The sequence below is a fragment of the Limulus polyphemus genome, unplaced genomic scaffold (genome assembly GCF_000517525.1).
Source record: "Limulus polyphemus unplaced genomic scaffold, Limulus_polyphemus-2.1.2 Scaffold944, whole genome shotgun sequence".
Lineage (NCBI taxonomy): Eukaryota > Metazoa > Arthropoda > Merostomata > Xiphosura > Limulidae > Limulus > Limulus polyphemus.
Window position 1 is genome coordinate 317851 of NW_013666554.1, and position 17951 is coordinate 335801.

A 17951-nucleotide genomic window follows, 5' to 3' on the forward strand; every position below is an offset into this window, starting at 1 on the left:
ATGTCTAATATATTGTATTCAATGTTATGAGAGTATTTGATTCAGTTTTCTCTACAGATGTAAAATTATAAACGCTGAAACGACTAAAATCTTGAGTGTTGTTTCGTTTCACCAAATATACTAGACCGTGCTATACCAAATCTATAAAAGTTAAAATCACTGAAGTTTAAAGGCTCTTGACAATAATGGTGTAACCTTTACTTAAATATTGAAATGTTTAGTACCTCAACAAAAGGACTGACAAGCCACTTTATCTTGCATTCCTGAAACTTGTATAAAAATGTAATCTTGAACATTTTTTGTATTTTTTCTTTAGAAATTATGAAATGACAAAATATCAATTCTAAGATAATTCTGAGACAAAAATTGTCAGAGTTATAATTATTATACTTATATTTGAAATACAGTATATAGGTATGAACTCCACACCTGAAAGGAGCTCATTGAACTATAAAGGGTTAAACTGGTTGTTATACAATTTTCTTAGACAATTCAACTAACTGCAAAAATGTACTATTATTATTTTATTTGTGACTTGGAAAGTTTGGATTTTTTTTTCTATTTGCTTTATGGCTAGACGAAAAAAAATATTTTCAGTAGTTATTCACCTACTCTCACATCAAGCCTTCCTGATTCTGTGCTGCCCTCTACATGCAAACTTTTTCACTCACTTCTAACCTTGAGGCTCCCATGATATCTCTCTCTGTATTGATTGTTCAATCATCATCTGAAGATTAAGCAGGAAAGTAAGATGCACCACAAGTGGGAAGGAAGGGTGGGAATTTGAGCAGAAATGAGTAACTATCAAATATATATTTTCAGTGTCGGAGAATGTTAACTTCCAATACAATACATAATATCTGCTCATGTCTAACTAGAATCCCATGTTGAAGAGGCGGAGGCACTAGTGTAAAATTTTACCTAGATGAGCTCCTTTCAGGAAGTGCCCAAAGAGAACCCATGGAGTGTAACATCCTATCCTATACCTCGGAACAGTATAGAGACACACTCGTAGGAGACTACACGTCATCTACACCAGGATACACTCTTCACCTGAAAAGCAAGAGAAGGGAAGTGTTACAAAGATGGGTGGAAGATACAAGCAAAGTCCAAAACCTTCATCAGGCTTTCGGAAATGCTATACGTATAGTGTAGCTAGGGCATGTCAGACTGTACATGGTGGGTCAACTCTACTACAAAACCAGGCAGCAATAGAAATTTAGCTTCTGGGCCATGGTAGGAGTGCATAAGAGTACAACTTAAGAGGATAATGGGTTCCAAGAAAGCCCAAATCCCCAACATACACAGAACCTCTCATGCAGGAAGAGAAGGAGAGGATAGAGCTCTGGAAATCAAACCCTTCATGGCTTGTAAATGCAGTGGAGAGGGCATTTCCCTGCTGAAAATGGAAGTGAAGCACACACCCAAATGAACCAGATACTGGTCATACTGGGTGGTTATTAGACGAGCCTTCTCCAGCTTATCTAGCTAACTTAGACAAGTTGTCTCACAAAAAAGGAGAAGAATGTAGTTGGAGGAGTCTTGTTGGGATGGAGATAAAAGAAGCCAGTTGTCTATAAAAAAGGTGGAATCTGAAGCCCAAGCTATGAGAATTGATAAACTTGACTATGATATACAAACTGAAAATAAAGTCTAGATGCTAGGAGGATGGGAATGGGAAAATATGCTAAAGTCTAGATGATGGGAATGGGAAAATAAGCATCAGAGATATTGATCTTGGTCGTCCAAAAAAATAGAACACTGGAGAGAGAGAGAAAAAAAACTCATCACAGGAAACTAAAGAAGGTCAATAAACTGACAGAGATGGGACAGAATGATTACTGGATACCAATCTCGGGTGTACAGGGAAACAACAAACAGATTGGAATAAAACTGTAGAGAAGGGTGAGAAATCCTGCAGAGGCAGAATAGTTTGAAAATAAAAAATATTTCCACAATAGTTGGTTTTATAGAAACTTCAACCATATGTCGATGCTGAGAAATCTCAAGTGAGCAAAATTATGAAACGTTTTAACACACAAGTGCCAAATCGAGAAATGATGACTGAACAATCGGTATAGAGGGAGCCAGCTGTCCTAGAAGGCATTGTTACACTCCTATTGGTGAAGGGTTGTCACATACTCATTTGCAAAGCTAGTGGCGGGTGAAAAAGTTCACACATAGAAGGCAGCACTGAATCAGAAAAGGTAGATTTGAGCTGAAGTGACGTATCTTATTGGAAACACAAAGTAATGACAATCTTTAATTACCTATCCAAATAATTTAAGTATACTTTTCTCTCTTCATCACTTTCCTTCTATGCAAGTAACTTTGAAATGATAATTTTAAATCTCATAAATAGTAGCAACCTTATGCATACTAGAGACTAGAATTTTACATTTTTTAAACTAAAATGAATATGAAACTCGCATATCTGTCTATTTTGAAATTAGATATTTTTTATTCAGCATTTTCTCCTCAAACCACTGCTAGTATTATTAAAGTGAAAATAAGTACGTCAGAATGAATCAAACATTATCACTACCTAGGTATCAGTATTGTATTTACACTAAAAATGCTGTATTAAGTAAATTTCTAGTAGAAATCCATAATATTAACATAATTTTTTCATAGACTACCTTTTTGTTTTATTACAAAAACTGTAAATTATTAACATTGTAGTAACACCACTTTTCTATTAATACATCTATCATAATAAGGTTAATGGATATAGTTATTGAAGTTTACACTCACCTGATAAATCCTTTAACTCAGACTTAATTTGTTGAAACTCTTCTTTTGGTTCACTTTTCAAACTCATAACATCATGTTGTGAACAATCAACAGTTTCATCATCACTCTCACTGAACTTGGAAATAATGTCAACATTTGTTGAATCAACACTTTGTTCAGTTTTAACCTTCACAAATGTATTCTAAAAAAATAATAGAAAGATGAATAATAACTAACTTGTCAATACAAAATACAAATACTTATTGTAAATAATGATAAGCTAACACTGGTACTTTGGAATCATATCTGGTAAGTTTCTGTAGTGAACTAAACAATAATTTCACTAAAAAAACCGTTTTACATAAACATAAGTTATGTAAGTAGCTGATGTGTATTCACCTTTCATTGCAAAAAAGGTGCCATGTGCAAGTCATGCAATGAGTTGGCAGGTACACAAACCCGAGATAAAATGGCATCTTGACTGAGAAGCTCCCAACGGCAGAGCACCCATGTCTATAATGCGAGGGCCAAAGTGGAAAGGTATGCCATGGTGGTAAAAATGAGATTCCGAGTATCATCTGAAAACCCCACAGGAGGACAATAAACTGCCTCAGACAAAAGGTAAATGGAGGTTAAGGAATGGAGAAGGGGGGTCAGAGTAAGATGAATAAGGAAAAACTGCAGTCAGGAAAAGGTAATTGAAGTATCAGGGTTCGATCCCCACAAACGGAGAAGTGACTCCAAATGCTGTGAGTCAAAACAGGGGAAGTTGGAACAATAATACGCAAAAGCACAAAAGCATGATCATCCATAGTACGCTGGGGTCAAGGCATAGTAACTCCTGAACATAGATGCTCCACAAAACAACTTGTGTGTGAACCTTAATATCTGGGGAAGGAGGCTCTTCCCTGAGAAGGGCAGGGGGTGGAACCATAGATAAGGACAGAACAGAACATACATGATTAATCCATTCCAAAAATGGGGTAGGAGGTCTGAGCAATTCCCCCAAAACAACATGCAACTGAGAGGCATATTCAGGAAGGGCAAAAGGAGGTCCAAACCCTCGTCTTCCCGATCGCTCAAACCCTAAGCAGGAATGTAAGGACAATCATCAGGTGGCTCAGAATGTTGCATGAAATTGGTAAACTCCTGATGTACTAGAGCTATCATGTCAAGGGCAGGTATTTGAGGCTCCGACCTGGTGGATGTGGTCAGTAATTGAAATTGTGAGTGCATATTTGCAATTAAGAAGGAAGAGAAATAAATAAAATAAATAGTAACTCTCCACAAAAAAGAATGAAAATGGTAAATAACAATTGAACTGAAGTAAAAAAATTAAGAAAGTTAAAACTTGTGGATAAGTCAATAAAACCGCAAGTGAAAACATGGCTATTCAATAAGAAGGCCAATCGAGAAGTGATTAACAGACGTAAGATTAGAGAGGACGCTAGTTACAATAGGGGTAGTGTTGCACTCCTATAGGTGGAGGGTTGCTGCACAATCATTTGCATGTTAGTATGCAGATATTTCAAGTTAACATGTGTTAGAGTAATGTGGGAGTATCAAGCAAGCAAAAATTTGCACAGATAGAGGGCAGTATAAATTGAGAAAGCTTTCTGTGAGAGGAGGTAAGATATTGTATCAGAAATTAATATTTGTATACTTTAGTGTTGTGTAATGTTGTTTAATGAATGTGGTATATTACTACAAAATATTCCGATGACTTGAATCTTTACTGAATAATATTTTTATGTTTATCCTGTTGAAACAACACACATCGACAAACTGGCTAACTGGTTACTTAGTTATTTCTAATTGCAGTTATGGTATATTTTAAATATTAACATTATTGGTAAAATAAATGTTAGACAAAAGATGCACAAATGGTAAAACATTAGAAGATGTCTCTGATATTAAACCAAGGATAATGTGAAAAGTACTTTAAAAACAAAACAATGTGAATAAAATAAGAAGATTAATATCACGTTAGAATAATGTAGTTTCTAACATGATATTAATGTGCTTCCTTCACAACTTTCTCCATTTTCCTTCACAACTTTCTCCATTACTACATTAGCACATTAATAGCATGTTAGAATAATGTAGTAATGGAGAAAGTTGTGAAGGAAGCACATTAATAGCATGTTAGAATAATGTAGTAATGGAGACAGATGTAAAGAAAGTACATTAATATCATGTTAGAATAATGTAGTAATGGAGAAAGTTGTGAAGGAAGCACATTAATATCTTGTTAGAATAATGTAGTAATGGAGAAAGTAATGAAGGATGCACATTAATATCTTGTTAGAATAATGTAGTAATGGAGAAAGTAATGAAGGATGCACATTAATATCACGTTAGAATAATGTAGTAATGGAGAAAGTTGTGAAGGAAGCACATTAATAGCATGTTAGAATAATGTAGTAATGGAGAAAGTTGTGAAGGAAGCACATTAATAGCATGTTAGAATAATGTAGTAATGGAGAAAGTTGTGAAGGAAGCACAATGCTGTTTTCTTTATCTGCTTATGGGGGGAGGAGGACGTATAATTGCCTTACCCTAAGTATAGCACCAGCCAATTGTTTTATAGGTTAAGTTTTATTGAGACAAAATCCCTATATTTTATTCTCTGCCAATTATAGCTGGGCAGTTAACTCAATTTATTGATTTAATCAATCACCTATGAGCATCAATTAGATTGATTAGTGTCACAAAAAAATGTTGTTCAGTTTATTCAATTAGTGTAAATACTTACAAAAATAAACAATCAATTAAAATTAATGATTCCATTCATCATTCCAACCATCCAAGTTTCATGTGATAGTAATCAATTAACGAGTCTGGCGATTAAGTAATTATCAAATTCCACTAATTTCCTAGAACTACTGCCAATTACGATAATTTTATTTTCATAATTAATAGCTCCACAGTTACAAAAGAATAATAATTCATTTATTAAATCATTATCTAGTATTCTCACAAATGTACACTTGATACCAAAAATAAAACAAAGAAACTTCAAGGGTCATATCAGTCCAACATAACTCATTAACAAGATAGTGAACATGTACTTGCTAAAGGTGAACAATCCCATAGTACAGTCACTTGATGTACCATTTATAAATGTTCTTTGTCTGTTGTGTTACCCTTTATAGATCCTTTAAATTTGAAGGTAAACAAAACAATTTTAACATTTTGAAAGCATCATATCCACAAAAATCTCTAAAGGTGATATTTAAATCTCATGTATGCATAAGGGATTTCTTTAAAGTTAAAGATCCAATCCCAATGCTATGACAATGGTACATCATTTACAAGTTAACATGTACCTCTTGTAAACAGGTATATATTAGTTAAATGATACATTACATAACAGCACAAATAAATAACATCTCAAACTGAATGAAGGAAATCAGTACAAGGTTTACCTGTATTGTAACAAGTGTGATGAAACAGTTAACGATAGAGACTTCAGGAACCAAAATGAAATGAAATTTCCCATCTTTTTCTCAGTGTAGGATCAATAAACATTATAAAATCACAAAATAAGAGCTGATGAAAAAAAAAGATATAAATTTCTAAAAGATGTTAAGACAACTGTGACAGTGTGAGGTCAGAGAAGTGACATATGAATATTAGGAAGACATAATTCATATAATTATTACTAAGGCTTGAGATTCTAAAAGCCAAGAGTATAACTTGAGACTTAACATACAATCATTTTCAGAACAAAATTCAACTGATCATAATGTCAAACGTGGTGAGAAATAGGAGGGAGAGAATAATATTTGACAGTGTACTTATGAAACCAATAACAGGTATTAAGTAAAAATTAACATTGTTGTGCAGATATCACAAACATTAAAATGCAAAAATCCTCAGAAATACACATTTTATGAAACAATATTCATCCATGTCAAAAGGTTACATGATTAAGTGCAGAAAAAAATCCAAAGATATTTTTAAATGTTACTTACTTGAGATAATGAACAATATTGCATGAATCTTCTCTACAAATTATCTCTGTATTTATCCCTATTAAGTGAATTACGAATTACCTCAGTTTCTTCTGGTACTTCATCGTACTTTTCTTCTTTTATTTTAAAATCATAGACTCTAAATAATGATGTTTCTTCTTGGGAAACAGCTTCTCTTGTCACTAGAGGTGTAAAATAAAAACTTTTATAGCCACAAATCTGAACATGACTTCTGTGTATCACAAAACTGTAACAAGTTCTCATTGTGAAATAACACATTTTTTTTAAACTAGTCCAATTCCACCTGTCTATACTTAATCATAACATATAAATACAAGCATATAATTATAATACAACATAGTTAAAAATTCTTAAGAATAATTTTAGCATATTCTTACTTTGATGTATAACTTATTCTAAAGTTAAACTTAAGCTAAACATTTGTGGCATCTGGGAGAATAATGTTTGAAGTTCCTTTCCCACAACTAAAGATAGGATGTACGTGAAGAACACTGTAATTAAGATGGAGGTACCAAATATGGGATCGGTGAATACATAAATAACTAATCAAAATGTGATGACTAACACCAGGACATCCTTCGAGCCACAAATGGTGGCTATGTAAAAGCATACATTGGATATGGACAAATCTGAAGTGTTTATATATATATATATATATATATATATATTATTAAGGACTTATATATATAAGCTAACAATTTCAATAAACACAATGTATATACAAAAACTGGGCAAGCAGTCAGCATTACAGATCAGTAACATTACAAAATCTTTTTTAACCGTATCTATTATAAAGAAAAAAAAAAAGGAAACACAAGATAGTCATATACATATACAAAAATTGTTGGTTCACTTTTAGTATATATGTATATGTTTAATTTTTTTGCTTTTTGGGAGTAAGTTATATTGAGTGTATATGTAACTATATATGAATATTTATACACCAAATTTCAAAGTAATATTTATTTTATAGTTGTTTAATAATTATTATAGACTACTAAATGAAATAAAATTGTTTGATTGTTGTTGACTATTGTTTTAATAGAATTATAAATAGGTGAAAAGTAGAAATAATTTTAAAGGAAGTAAGTACATCACTAGCTTCACCTTTTCTATAGGTTTAGAATGGCTATCTTTCTACAACTAGCCTGTTTCACATATGCACGTTATTCATATCACGTCCAGTGGTTTTATACTCTTCAACAGACTATTTTAAAAAAAATCTCTATCTTATGATTTAGTTTTCACTCAAAAATAAAGCAAACACAATAATACTCAAAGTTTGCAATTTAATAATAAAATCATAGTTCTCAGAATTTAATTGATTGTATCCGAGATATTCCAAAAATACATTCTTTGGATTAGAATCACACTGGCCTACTATGATTTAAGCCATTTTATATTTTATCATATTATGTGTTATACGACTTACTGAATGATGTTCTTCCTACATACAGTTGTCAAAATTAGGGAACATACAATAATTATATCAAGCTATAGAATTAGAAATCATATACACACTCAAAATAACTCGTTTTTTTTAATTGTTTCATTCTTACTACACCGTGTTGGTTAATTCAACATATTCTACCAATTCTTTAATCATGTATCTTGGTGTTTAAACGTTTACTTAATGAAATAACTTATTTGTATTAAGTAATTTATTTGGACTATCACCACGTTTTTTTTTTTAATGCACAAGCTATTGGCTCAATTACCTAAACCTTCTATTGGTGCAAGACGTTTATTTATTTATAATTTATTGTTGCTCACCAGAAATAATTCCTTATGATAGACAGATGTTACAAAACGCCTAATGGAACATTATATTATGAAACAAAAAAATTATAACAGTTATTTCTCACTATTAGTACTATTACTCATTTGTTCTGTACCACAGGTTTGTAGCATTAGTAAAACTAACCGTTGTAACAGTAATACGAATGATGATAATATGGCTAAATTGTTAAAAAATACAATACAGGAAATGTTTAGCACACATTTGTGCTATGTTACAAAGTTTTATAATATAAACTTATGATAAAGGATTTAAATTGTATGCATTTGAACTTACAACTAAGTGACGTTTTCCTAGCTTCGTTTTTCAAAATCTTGACTTCCAACAAAGCATTCTCCTCATCAGGAATAGGTTCGGTTTTCACATTCGGTTTCAAAACTTCCATGTTATCGTCAACGTAACACCCTTTATATCTTACCTGAAGCTCGCAATTACTCCTATCACCTATGACAAAAAATAAGAACTTTTATCTTTTTAATATAAAGGATTCTTACACCAAGCTTTCTGAACAAACAGTATCTTAAACAGTCAAAACTTCCTAATCCTATTTCACCAGGCATTAGTTATTTTGTAACATCTCTCCGGAATCGAAGTTTCAACGAGCCTTCAACGTTTACTACGATATGCGTGAGTTATATATATATATATTAATTAAAAACGTTTATGAAATTCAACATTTATTATAATATATTCAAAGTAGCTAACAAATGAGACTATTTAGTACATATATAATAACCAATGTCTGTCTGTCACGCTCTGTATCTCCTGATCGGTTAATCGTAGAAATTAAAAATAAACACACACACATATATATATATGAAAATGCTTCTTTTCAATAGCATATTACAGGAAAATTATTAATTTTTTTGCAATTCCTTAAATTTCATATCGTTATCAACACCGGTCCATCAGTTTTCATTTGTGCTAAAATGCCATTTTGAGAAAAATAATTTATTAAGAACACAAAATGTTTCTTTTTGGGAGGAGATTTCAGACGGAAAACAATATTTTCTCTGTCGACTGACTGAAAGAAATATTTTTAAAATAAAAAAACGAGCGGAAATAACACATAAAGAAAGGAACGTGTTTCAGTATATACATATATATGTCAGTGTGGGTGTTGCTGTTGGCTTTATTTATTTATTTTATTTACTTTTCATGTCAGTATTATCCACATGCATATGCTTATTGTACAAATTCGAATAAACTGATTTGAATTTAACTGAATATCTCCCCTCTGACACTTATAGAAATGAAAACTGTCATAAAAGCGCTCACGGTAGTGGCATTTTCTTGCGCTCAGTTAAATGACAAGGTATGGTGACATCCAGCAGAAAAATTCTTGCAGTTACTTGGCGAACCTCAGTGCTCTATTGTGCTGGATGTACCCATGGCATATAAACCCAAACGTTTTATGCCAACAATGCATTATCGTTAGTCTCCTTTGCTTAAAAACAAACACAATGAAATTTTATTTATTAAAATAACAGATGGAATGACAAAACACGTTCATATACTAGATAATCATATCGCATATACGCTATGGTCCAAGGTATTCGGTTGACATTTTTATTTATTCATCATTATTTTTAGGCAAAGTACCGTTGACAGTTGATCGGGCACCTGCTAGTTCTGCTATATTTTTAGTACACCTTGCGTGAAGAATGAACATAAATCTAAAAGTATATGTGATGATTAAATCTGAAGAATTAATCTCAATCAAAGTACATTACCTGTCATCCTTCACGAACTTTAGATGTTATCCTTATTAAGAGCCATGAAAATACTATCTATAACTTTGAGACTTTTAGTTTGTTATGTTTTGCCAAACTATATCAATAAATATGAAAAATGTAAACTCAACAAATTAAACACAGATTCCGCTATTTCACATGTGCATGTTTTGTAAAAGCATTTGGGTAATTTCTTCTAGAAATAATTTTAAGGCGAGAAAGTTATGCATTTTTTATCAGAAGCATATTCCAAATACACCAATTAAAAGTAAATTTTAAAACATTCTTTGTGTCCTCACACAAATTTGGAAGGAGGAAAAGGTGGTATACTAGAAGTTTGTGAGAAATGGTCTGTTTACTACTCGTAGTAGTCTCTATTGCAAAGCACAATTTGCTGTAAATAACCAACTTTTGTATTCACACATCATTATGAGAAAATGAGTCATTATATAACTATCTTTTTGACGTATACAAAATCTTACTGGGGAATTTATAACATAGAAATGTTTTAATATCGTAACTTTTGGTTATTTATATACAAATATGGAATGGAATAATTAATCGCGTTAACTGTGTAATGTGGTAATTTTAAAATGTGTACTTTTAGAAATTATTAGTGGGAAGCATTTCAGCTCTGTCATAAGATCACTCACTTGTTATGTGAACAGTAATGGATTCGATCCTGCTAACAGAAAATTCCAAAACTGGATAACCGGATTATCATAGAAAAATTACCACTCATTGTGCAGCCTCCCCATGATTCTGAAAAGTTCTGAATATGGGTCTAGCTTGTGAGAGATGAAGGCTACTGTTGTTTTAGTTGTTAAAATAGTGTCTTACTAGAGCAATAGTGGATTCAATACTACTCTTTAGAAATGGAAACACTGGATAACCGGAGACAAACTGGCATCCAATATTTACAGTTATGGCCTGATGAAATGCCTTTTTTCAATTGTTTGTGAAAGGGGAAGAACATCGCAGTTTCCGTTTTATTACAGGGTCTTTAACCTGAATTGGCAGAGCACTCGTCTGACATGTAGGAGATACTGGATTTGATTCTACTTATAGGTGAAGCAAAAGTTGGATTACCACAGTAGTTTGTGAGAGATGAAGGCTAAGGTAGTTTTAGTTCTTAGAAAAGTAATACTGGATTAAATACTACTCTTAGGAAATACAAAGATAGGATGACCACAGATAAACTGGCATCCAATGCCTACAATTATGGACTGATGAATGTTGTAATTCAGTTTTAAGAAATGGTTTTTAATTCAATTGGCAGAGCACTTGTATGATATGCAGGAAATAGTGGGTTAGATTCTGTTCATGGATGATGCAAATATTGGATTACCACAGCATTCCCCTCAGAGTTGATGGGGAATATATATAAGATAGATTTTTTTTCAATGAAAATTTTGGTTAGCACATAGTGTTAGTTTAAAGATTTTCTACCCTCCCAGGAACTGAACGATGAAGATATGGTAAAGGTACGCAAGTCATTTATAAGAATCTCGCAAATATATCTGAGAAGCTCTGATGTATAATGATTTTAACACTAGAACTGTGTACTACTAGAAATCACAAGGAAATACAACTGTCGCTTTTGTTTTAAGCTACCTAGATTTGTTTATTTGTTCTTCATGAAGTGGATAACATCTTTTCCACCCACAAAGAATATTATTCAACAGTGGACATTGTATCAAGTGTGGATAGCAGTGACCTTCTACAATTGTTTTGATGACATCTAAAGATTACATCCCCACCTATGTTGTAATTAGAACGACCAACCATGTGAGTAGCGCTGGTCGCTGTGAATAAATACGAGGTTCCTTACAAGCTAACACAATAACACACGTTGATTAAAGTGTAGATTGAACTGGACCTCCCTTGAACTTAGGCTTCGATATTAAACAATTTTCGGAATACTAAGTTTATTTATTATATCTGCTATTGTGCGGGTGTATAATGTGAATAGCTGAATAGTGGCCAATGACACTTTTTATCCACTTCATGTATTCAGTGTATAGGTTTTTCTCATAATGACTACAAAGTACATTCACACCAACAGTATGTTTGATGTTTAGGAACGTTACATTTAGTCAGACTAGATTGAAACAAGATCCTTAACAATTTATTGATGAAGGTATTCAGTCAGAGCAACAGTATATCATACTTATTCAAGTAAGTTCACACACGTTATTTGTATTTTACCTATTGTTTGTTAGGTATGATAAAGACACACACTTCACCTTATCACCCTCAGTCTGATTATATAATAGAATGTGCAATGCCGACTGTCAACACCTTGTTTGACAAGTTTGTCAGTCCCAACCAAACTGACTGAAATGAGCACTTACTGTACGTAATGATGATGCACAACATACATAATTTAGCAAAAATCAACAGGTTGTTTACAGAACATGCTCATGCTCTGCAAAGAAGTCCTGCTCCCTGTAAATATGACCCTCCCCCTAGAGCAGACATTCCATAATGTCCACTGAAATACGTAAATAATGTATGCATTAGTTGACACATCAGTGCTTGCTCATCAGCAGCTATGAAAGGGTGGCAAATTACAGACGAGGTGCAATGATAAAACAGTGAAGGAACAAATGTCCTAACATGAAGACTGGCTGTGGCTTTGGTATGTGCTAGCAGTTCAGTTCAAGAAAGATAGTACCTTATATCCTGGTCTTACAGGTTAATTCATTGAAGTAAAAGTTACAGAAGTCTAGAAGCTGTTTATATATGCTTGGAACAAACCTCTTGTGCACTGGCTTGATGAGAAATCAGAAGATTGTTCATGATGACCCAAATGAAGAAGCACAAAATCTAGAATTAATTGACATCTCTAACAGTCGACAAAACCACTGATGGTGATCTTCCATTCAATTATCAACAGTTTGGATAACCATTTGGTTGAAACATCAATGATTGAAAAGAGGTGTCGATCCTTTATTTTCAAGTTATCTAGTGGTATTTCATAGTGTAATGATTGCACTACATTGTGTGATCACCACTTGGCAACTTCACACTTTAGGGTGGTTTGTGTTAATAGATGTAATGCCTAGAACATCATCAGTTTGTAAAGTGAAGATGATAACAACGAATTCGAAATTCAGCTAAAACGGACATTGCAGTCCTTGCTTCCCAAGTTTTCAAATGATTTTCCAAGAAAAAAACGTTTGTCTGACATTTCCAGAGAATCACTCACTAGATCTACCTAACTAGCATGAGTTCTACATTGTATATCACAGGACCATTGCTAAGTTCTTTTTAGTACACTTATATGTGTATGTAGCAGTTCATATAACAACCAGACATGAGTGAGAGGAATGCAACTGGATTGGAGGTAAAATATGTTAGCTGGTATCATGGAAATGGTAATAATGGGCATCAAAGTTATATGTATTAGTCAAGCAGAGATTCAATGAAACCTGAGAAGTTCATAAGTCTTAGGTATGCATGCTCTATTGGAAGTATATTGTGTAAAAACACCCCAAACCCGTAGAAATGTTGTTTGACCAATGTAATAATTTTGACATTATGTATCTAAAATTTAGTTTTAGAGTAGTGTATTGTTGTACTTGGGCAACCAAATATCTTATAACCTACACATATGGCAAGATTTTCAACAGCTGGAATTCATTTAACCCGACATTTTCTATCCTGACTTTTGCTATTTAAGACCAAATACTTATTACTTTAGGTTTTTTTTTCTTTTCTGAGCTAACTAGTTATGTTTCCATCACATGTCAGCTTAACCCGTTCAGTTTGCCACACCAGAATGTGATAATAAGAATATCTTGGAAACTAGTATGCACAGTACTTTGTACTCAACAGTGTCAAGAACGTGGACCTCATAGCCATTGCCAAAATTCAAGGTACCAGCCTAGCTTTAGGATAAGTGGAAGTTATATATATGAATATTCAATTCTAAATTTGTCAACGGGATGGTACTCAGTCTACACCAAAACAAGTAAAGGAGGAGATGGCTGAGCCATTAATGATATGTCATTTCCAGGTAATGATATATCCTGTTGAAGGATTTGCCAATATAAAATAACATCGATATTAAATGTGTGTACACCTGCACTGGGGTCATTACATATCACGTAAAACAAAATCCAAAACGAAGGCATTTCAAACACTAGAATGGTCTCCCCAAGCTGGAACCGGGATCTCAACAGGTGGAAATCATCATATCACTTGTGTCAAGGTTTTGTCTAATAATGTTTGGAGACGGCTTGAATGGGCAATGAAGAAAATCTTTAATATAAGTTTAACATAACAGCAAATGTACAACGTTTCGACAAGGTTTTGTCTGTGAAATGTCTCATCATCTGCTACACCAAAACAAAAACCACTGAAACAACCAAGTTACTATCCTGGCTGTCAGTAATCAGTTAATGACAGCCATATTGGTCACGAGGATATTTCAGGATTGGCCAAAATTAGACCTCTCCACTACATCAACATTGGACCAGATCCCAGTTAAAAGGCATTGCTAGGAAAAAGCCACTAAATAGACAAAAACCTGGACTCTCTATCACCACGAGGAATACCAGCTACAGAAATGACTAGAGCCAGTGTCCAGGTTAAATAAAGAAGTCAAACAGTTAGGGCAGAGTTAATCCAGATCCACAAGGTCCTGGCAAGAGCAAAAGAAATCATATGGAAAACCAATTCCACTAGCAAAAGGTCCATGACTGCCATTGAGAATTTAATCATAGGAACGAAATGAGGCATGAGCTCGTACCACAGGATTCCCTCCGAGTGGTTTGTAAAATTGTTCATGATTATATAAATATTTCCTTTCTTTGTTGTTTAACACAAAGCTACACAATGTACTATCTGTGCTCTGCCAACCACGGGTATCAAAACATGATTTTTAGTGTTTAAAGGCTTCGGGCTTACAACTGAGCTAATTGGGGACCTTTGTGATGGTCATTCAAGTTTATGATTACATGGTTTAATTTTATTTTAAAACTTTTCTCGGGGTAATGTTTTTTTTTATTTATTCTTTTATGTGAGCCCCCAGTATGTCTGCGGACTTACAACGCTAGAATCCAGATTTCGATACTTGCAACTTTGTGCTTAATTACACACAAACATTTATGTGACTATGTATATGTATTTGTGAGGTATTTTCAGTTTGATTTTTAAGAGTGTAATTGATTACTATTGTATTTCAGCATTTAAAGGATTTCATTTCCCCTTTATTATGTGTTTTTGAATAGAGAAAACAAGTGTCGTAGCAATAGTTTGTTTGTTGAATTTCATGCAAAGCTACTCGAAAGCTATCTGCAATAGCCACCCGAAATTGTGAGTGATAGACTAGAGGGAAGGCAGCTAGTCAACACAACCCACCACCAACTCTAGGGCTACTTTTTACCAAACGAATAGTAGGATTGATCACATTATACCACCTCTACGGCTGAAAGGTCGAGCAACTTCGGTGACGGAATTCGATCTCGTAACTCGCTGATTGAGAGTAGAGTGCCTTAATCAATAGGAAACGTCAAACCAGTAGTACAGTTTTTAAAACTTTTAAAATTAATCTTGTTTAGAAGTGACATTAAAATGAATTACCATTGTAATTTTTATCTAGTAGCCCATTGTGTAGCTTTGTGCTTAACTTCAAACACATCAAGCTGGAAGCGAATTTTCATAAGAGAATAACAAGATAAGAAAGAAGAAAGTTTGACCTGTAATTTACTTTTAGCAGAAATGTATTGATATGCTAATTCCTGTTTTATAAGAGTTAATTTCTGCATTGCCTCTAGTGACTCAGCGGTAAATCTGCAAGTTTAGAATGCTAAAAGCGGGTTTCTTCACCCTTGGTGGAAATATCATAGAAATGCCATTGTGTAGCTTTGTGTTTAATCACAATTAAATCATTTTTGTATTAATGATTTTATTTTGTAATGTGGCTGTTGCGTCACTTTGGGCATATAGTTAGATTTGAGGGTAGAGATCCTCATGAGTAAAATCGAGTTCTTTGTTTGTTTTTAATTAAGCACAAAGCTACACAATGGGCTATCTGTGCTCTGCCCACCACGGGTATCGAAACCCGGATTCTAGTGTTGTAAGTCCGCAGACATACCGCTGTGCCACTAGGGGGCGAGTAAAATCGAAACAATATATATATGCGCGCCCCGCCCTTGGTATTGCTGGTGCACAAAAATATAGCTAATGAAATGGAAACAAACAAGTATAATAAAAAATGTTTAAATTTTATAAATACAAGTAAAGATTGATATATATATAACCTAGCTAGCTGTAATAATATAGAAAGTTTTAATACTATAAAAATTATTGAAACAAGAAAGTCAAAACTGAGTAATTTAAAATTTAAAAGTGTATCCCTAATTTAGCAAATCACTGTAATTATGTTATTGTTTGTATTAACATCTTTTTCGACACACGACTACTTTACCCAATTTCCAACACCTAAGATCATGCACATCGATTGTTTTAGATTACGGTCATTCTATATATTCCTGTAGAAACTACAGAACGTCTGTACTGGGTGAAGAGACATACAATAAGATCCACTTGGAGCTATACTTCTCATCTGTAGATTTGGAGAATAACCAGTTGTTTTGTGCACTCTTATGGCATATTGTAGGTAGTCATCCCAATCAACGCTGTTAGTGTTTATAATATCAACAGGCATATGTTTGAATCTGAATCACCTGTTTGTCCAACCATCATATTTGTGTATTTTCACAACTCAGTAAACCACCAACTATTGTAATGTGCTCCTTGATTCAAGTGAATCTTTTCACCTGTTTGTCCAAAACTCATACTTGTGTATTTTCACAACTCAGTAAACCACCAACTATTGTAATGTGCTCCTTGATTCAAGTGAATCTGTTTCACCTGTTTGTCCAACCATCATACTTGTGTATTTTCACAACTCAGTAAACCACCAACTATTGTAATGTGCTCCTTGATTCAAGTGAATACTTTTTGAGGCTCCCAAAATTGTTGTTTACTGCTCAACCAAGAAATCTCAATAACAACCAAAGCAAATTCTAAAGTTCCTGACCAGTGATTGTGGTTGTCCATCCAAATACATAATTGTTACCATGAGCATGATATGTCATTATTGCTGCTACATGGTGTCAAAATTTGCAAATTTGAGAAACAAACATGATCTCACATTTCCACGCTGTCTTCCTCAGGTATTGAAGTTAGCTCTATAACCCACCTGAATTTCTACTGGATCAACAAATTATACTATTTATTGTTTAGCCAACACACCTACAATGAAATGCAATGGCATTGTTTAACATTTAGAAACCATAAAAGAGTTGTTAACCACCGGTTGCAACAATACTGTGTGCACTTTTCCAGACTTGTTATTCCAGACAATATGTATATATTTAATACTTTTCACCACAAGGCTACATATTAGGTTACATATAAAGCACGTTTTTAAATATGAACCACATCAGATGCGTGGAAAGAAAGCTGAAAATCAGCTCTTCCAAAAGAAGTGGTCAGTAGCAGTTATATACAAAATATATTCATTCTATCACTGGTTAATTTACACAAAACAGTCAAAACCAGTGACATTGAATACATAGTTCAGGTAACACAGTATTTACTATGTGTGTGTGAAAAAAGTGATATCTATGAGAAAAACATTGTCAATGTGAGAAAACTACAAGTTGTGAAACAAGC

The 17951-nt window shown here is 33.4% G+C and overlaps 1 protein-coding gene across 8 annotated transcripts in view; it reads right to left on the reverse strand.

Moving 5' to 3' along the window:
• Nucleotides 1-17951, reverse strand: part of LOC106461364 (zinc finger protein 501-like) — a 69816-nt gene that overhangs the window by 31340 nt on the left and 20525 nt on the right. For 4 of the 8 annotated variants that reach the window (XM_022388309.1, XM_022388310.1, XM_022388311.1 and 1 more), the window contains exons 2-4: nt 8806-8973; nt 6792-6892; nt 2755-2935 (exon numbers count right to left, since the gene is read on the reverse strand). In XM_022388309.1, coding sequence (XP_022244017.1) covers nt 2755-2935; nt 6792-6892; nt 8806-8973 — 450 coding nt within the window. The other 4 variants (XM_022388306.1, XM_022388305.1, XM_022388304.1 and 1 more) reach the window with 4 other exon arrangements.